Source organism: Rhamphochromis sp. 'chilingali' (genome assembly GCF_963969265.1).
Source record: "Rhamphochromis sp. 'chilingali' genome assembly, chromosome: 14".
NCBI classification, from domain to species: Eukaryota; Metazoa; Chordata; class Actinopteri; order Cichliformes; family Cichlidae; genus Rhamphochromis; species Rhamphochromis sp. 'chilingali'.
Window position 1 is genome coordinate 28,825,538 of NC_137941.1, and position 4,978 is coordinate 28,830,515.

General features: G+C 39.4%; 1 protein-coding gene across 1 annotated transcript; it reads left to right on the plus strand.

Annotated features, from left to right (window-relative positions):
* LOC308410145 (trace amine-associated receptor 13c-like) lies at positions 1-1,204 on the plus strand (the record flags this gene model as incomplete). The annotated part of the gene is made up of 2 exons (XM_080903309.1): positions 1-173; positions 391-1,204. 2 exons carry the CDS (start codon positions 1-3, stop codon positions 1,202-1,204), a joined length of 987 nt encoding a protein of 328 aa, XP_080759435.1.
* Between the last annotated feature and the right edge of the window lie 3,774 nt (positions 1,205-4,978).

Consider the following 4,978-nt stretch of genomic DNA (forward strand, 5'->3'; position numbering starts at 1 on the left):
ATGGAGATACAGAAAGGAGCTGAGCTCTGTTTTCCACAACTCCTCAACAGCTCCTGCAGGAAGCCGACGCTTCGCTGGTCCAAAGCTGTGCTCCTGAACATTGTCCTGTCCTGCATCTCTCTGCTCACTGCTGCTCTAAACCTTCTCGTGATCATCTCAGTCTCCTACTTCAGGCACATATAATGTTTCTAAAACTTAAACTGTATCTTCATTTAAAAAGTTTAACACCATGATTTATTATCTAAATTGAAATTAATTTGGCACATTCTTGGTCAATTTAAACCACAATATTTAATTTTTATACACCTTAATGTCTTTGTCTTACAGTCTTAATAATGGACCTTTTTACATTTTAAAATTACTAATATATTCTTTTTTGTTCTATTTCAGGAAGCTTCACACACCCAGCAACATCCTCCTGCTCTCTCTTGCTGTCTCAGACTTTCTCATGGGTCTCTTGCTGATGCCAGCAGAAATCCTTAGAAGCATGACGTGCTGGGTACTTGGTGATCTTATGTGTTCTGTTTATTTTTTTCTGACTGTAAACATTACCTGTGCTTCAATAGGGAACATAGTTCTTATATCAATTGACCGTTATGTGGCTATTTGTGACCCTCTGCATTACTCCACGAGAATTACTGTGGCAAGAGTCAAACTCAGTGTTTGTCTGTGTTGGTTTTATTCAACTTTCTACTGCAGTCTTTATACGCAAGAAATGCTGATTGAACCAGGCAGGTATAATTCCTGTTATGGTGAGTGTGTGCTTGTCATCAGTGATTTTGCTGGAATGGTTGACCTTATTTTATTTTTTATTCTTCCAGTTTCTGTCATCATAGTTCTGTATACAAGAGTATTTGTGGTGGCTGTGTCTCAGGCTCGTGCCATGCGCTCTCATGTTACGGCTGTCACACTTCAGCGTTCATTGAATCAAACAAACAAATCTGAGCTGAAAGCAGCCAGGACTCTGGGGGTTCTTGTAGTTGTGTTTCTGTCATGCTACTGTCCATTTTATTGCTACTCTCTCACTGATAAAAATGCTGTCAATGATCCAGCTACATCTTTTGTGATCTTTATCTTTTATTTTAACTCTTGTATAAACCCTTTGATCTATGCCCTGTTTTACCCCTGGTTTAGAAATGCTGTTAAACTTATTATCACATTGCAGATATTCAAGCATAACTCCTGTGAGGCCAACATACTATAAAAAGACTATGAACCCTGCTCCAGTAAACTGCTTTAAATCAGGAAATGGGCCCATGTGGTAATCTACTGCATTAATTACAGAGGGGAAAAAAAGCATTTTTGACCACTTCAATTCCACGAACACTAGCATTCAAATTACTTATGCCAGTAATCATCCACAACTATTTTCAGTTGCAGATGATAAAGGACTCAGAAACTTTATTCATGCAAGCCCATATGACAGAGAATGTGCATCTTTTTGCTTTGCATATTTTAATTTATATTTTATTGTGTTGTGGTTTGCAGTGTTTTGTGTTGTTTCACTTTAAATTTGTTTAAAAGGAAAAAGCTGAAATTTAAATAGTTAGGAGTTGAAATGCAAATAGTTGGTTTTTGTATTTTATAATTTATTTATTACATTTTACATGATGTGAATAAATAAAAGTATCACCCAAGCGAAAATATAACAAAGTGCGCCATACAGTCAAATGCCACAACGAGCAATCCCTTTCACGTCCCCATAGCATAGCTACCCGGAAGCCATTATGTCCTAAACTGCACCTAGCTGCTACTGTGGGGATACTTCCAGGCCTAACCTGGGCTTACCATAGAACCAAGTTCGCCAGAGCTCATATTATATTTTTACATGTTGTGGAGCCATTTTTGGGAGCATTTCAAGTTGATATACATCAGTACAACCATTATAGCCCAAATTTTAATAATATGTCTGCATTAAGTGCATAGTACTTACATAAATTGCAACAAAGTGCAATAAACTACAAAAAGAATAAAAAATTGTTTTTTTTTAACATATATTTCTAGTTAGAGAAATTTAAGAGGCTTATCCCTCAAAACTGTAAATACAAAAAAGTTGCACAAAATAGTTTCCCACCACAGGAAATTTATTTTAAGTGTCTTCATATTATTATTTCTGAAATACACCAATTTTTATATACTGCAGCAAAAACGAAAATAAATATTATAATGCAAATTTGCAAAAAAAAAACAGCATATGCATCAAAATAAACTATTTTCAGCAGTGCAATATGAGTCCTAAGCATCCCAGAAAATTCTTTATTTATCACATGCATAGTCATACGAGCACAACACACAGTGAAATGTTTCTTGAATGCTCCTTTGACTGTGCAAAAAACAACATTATATGCAAATGGTGTTAGAGGAATGGCTGTAACCCATATCCCTTATAATATAAGAGTAAATGGAACAACCAAGGTTAAAAAATAGTCCCAGTAATGCAGCGTATGAGAATCACACATTCTCTCTAGCAGGGATTACATCTGCCTAGTTGAATTGGATTATCTGTTGCAAACACACTGCTATAGAAAACAGAACAAGGCTAAGAATTGCTGACAAAATTGACCAATATTAGCACATGCATGAAGACAGACATGTCTGTCTGTCTTCCGAACTTGTCCCTTTGGGTCCCATTTGGAAACACTGTGGACAGACCACTCAAAGTGCAGGGCCTATTGCCCATTGGTACATTATTGCTACCTAGTGGTATTAGGTGTAGTCTAGAAATTTTGAAAGAAAAAAAAAAAAAAAGCTACTCTTAACTACATTACCCACATTAACCATTCATTATAGAGTTGATTCGGCAGATTTTTACACTAGACACCCTTCATGACATAACCCTCAAAGGATTTACGTTTTCTCTCAAGCTTGAACCAGGGATTGTTTGCTTGACAGTTAAACATATAAATCACTACACTATGGATCAAATTGCCTTCAAAAGGGATAAAAAAAAAGTTTAGTATGACTTGGAATGTAGCTCGATATCTTTCACTTCGTGAACAGTTTTGCATCAATCCATCCATCTTCTTCCACTTATCGGTGGCTGGCAGGGGCAGCAGCCTAAAGAGAGAACCCCAGACCTCCCTCTCACCAACCAACTCCTCCAGCTTGTCCAGGAGAGAGCATCCCAGTGAAACACTAGGACCATCTCTGAATTGTGGCCACCGCCCTTACATCTTATACACAGAGACAGAGACAAAGAACATTCCACAAACTCTTACATGTTGGCCCCTCTTGGGGAGGGGGGGGGGGCTATACCTTCTCCCTTGCAGAGAGAATTATTACCTCGTTTTCTGCTTGGCCGTCACCTAAGGACTTACATCCCTGATGTGATTAACACAACAGAAAAGAAACCTGCTTCCACAAACACCTAACACAGAATGTGCGTGGGATGCATCATTATCAGATGCTTGAACCACCTCAACTGGCTCCTTTCGATGTGGAGAAGTAGCAGCTCTACTCTCAGCCCCTCCTGGATGGCTGAACTCCTCACCCTATCTCTAAGGGAGAAAGAAACCAGCCATCCTTCAGAGAAAGCTTATTTCCGCTGCTTGTATCCATGATCTCATTCTTTTGGTCACTACCTAAACTTTGTGACCATAGGTTAGGGTGGGGACAGAGATCGACCGGTAAATCAAGAGATTCACTTTTATGTTTAACTGTCTCTTCACCCTTCAGACTGGTACAGCGTCTGCGTCATTGTAACCACAGCACGAATCCGTCTGACACTTTTTGTGCAAAATATAGCTTCAGTTTCATGATCTTAGTTGTTTGTTTGTAATAAGTGGTTATTTTGGGTTCTGTTGCCTTCCTATCAGCTTGAAGTAGTCTAGCCATTCTCCTCTGACATCAACAAAGGATTTCAACCCAGAAAACTACAGCACACTGAATAATTTTCTCATTTCAGACCACTCCATAAACTCTGGAGATGTTTGTGCAGAAAAATCTCAGTACATCAGTATGTCTCTGAAATACTCAGATCCGCTGGTTTGACATCAACAATTATGCCACATTTACTCATCTTTTTTTCATTTTTTGATCCTCGGTTTGACCTCCAGCAGGCACCACCTTGATTATATCGACATGCCTAAATGCTTTGACTATCTCTACTTTTAAAATTAGGCTTAAAACTTTCCTTTTTGCATATAGTTAGGGCTGGATCAGGTGACCCTGAATCCTCCCTTAGTTACCCTGCAATAGTTATACAGGGAGTGCAGAATTATTAGGCAAATGAGTATTTTGTCCACATCATCCTCTTCATGCATGTTGTCTTACTCCAAGCTGTATAGGCTCGAAAGCCTACTACCAATTAAGCATATTAGGTGATGTGCATCTCTGTAATGAGAAGGGGTGTGGTCTAATGACATCAACACCCTATATCAGGTGTGCATAATTATTAGGCAACGTCCTTTCCTTTGGCAAAATGGGTCAAAAGAAGGACTTGGCAGGCTCAGAAAAGTAAAAAATAGTGAGATATCTTGCAGAGGGATGCAGCAGTCTCAAAATTGCAAAGCTTCTGAAGCGTGATCATCGAACAATCAAGCGTTTCATTCAAAATAGTCAACAGGGTCGCAAGAAGCGTGTGGAAAAACCAAGGCGCAAAATAACTGCCCATGAACTGAGAAAAGTCAAGCGTGCAGCTGCCAAGATGCCACTTGCCACCAGTTTGGCCATATTTCAGAGCTGCAACATCACTGGAGTGCCCAAAAGCACAAGGTGTGCAATACTCAGAGACATGGCCAAGGTAAGAAAGGCTGAAAGACGACCACCACTGAACAAGACACACAAGCTGAAACGTCAAGACTGGGTCAAGAAATATCTCAAGACTGATTTTTCTAAGGTTTTATGGATTGATGAAATGAGAGTGAGTCTTGATGGGCCCGTGGCTGGATTGGTAAAGGGCAGAGAGCTCCAGTCCGACTCAGACGCCAGCAAGGTGGAGGTGGAGTACTGGTTTGGGCTGGTATCATCAAAGATGAGC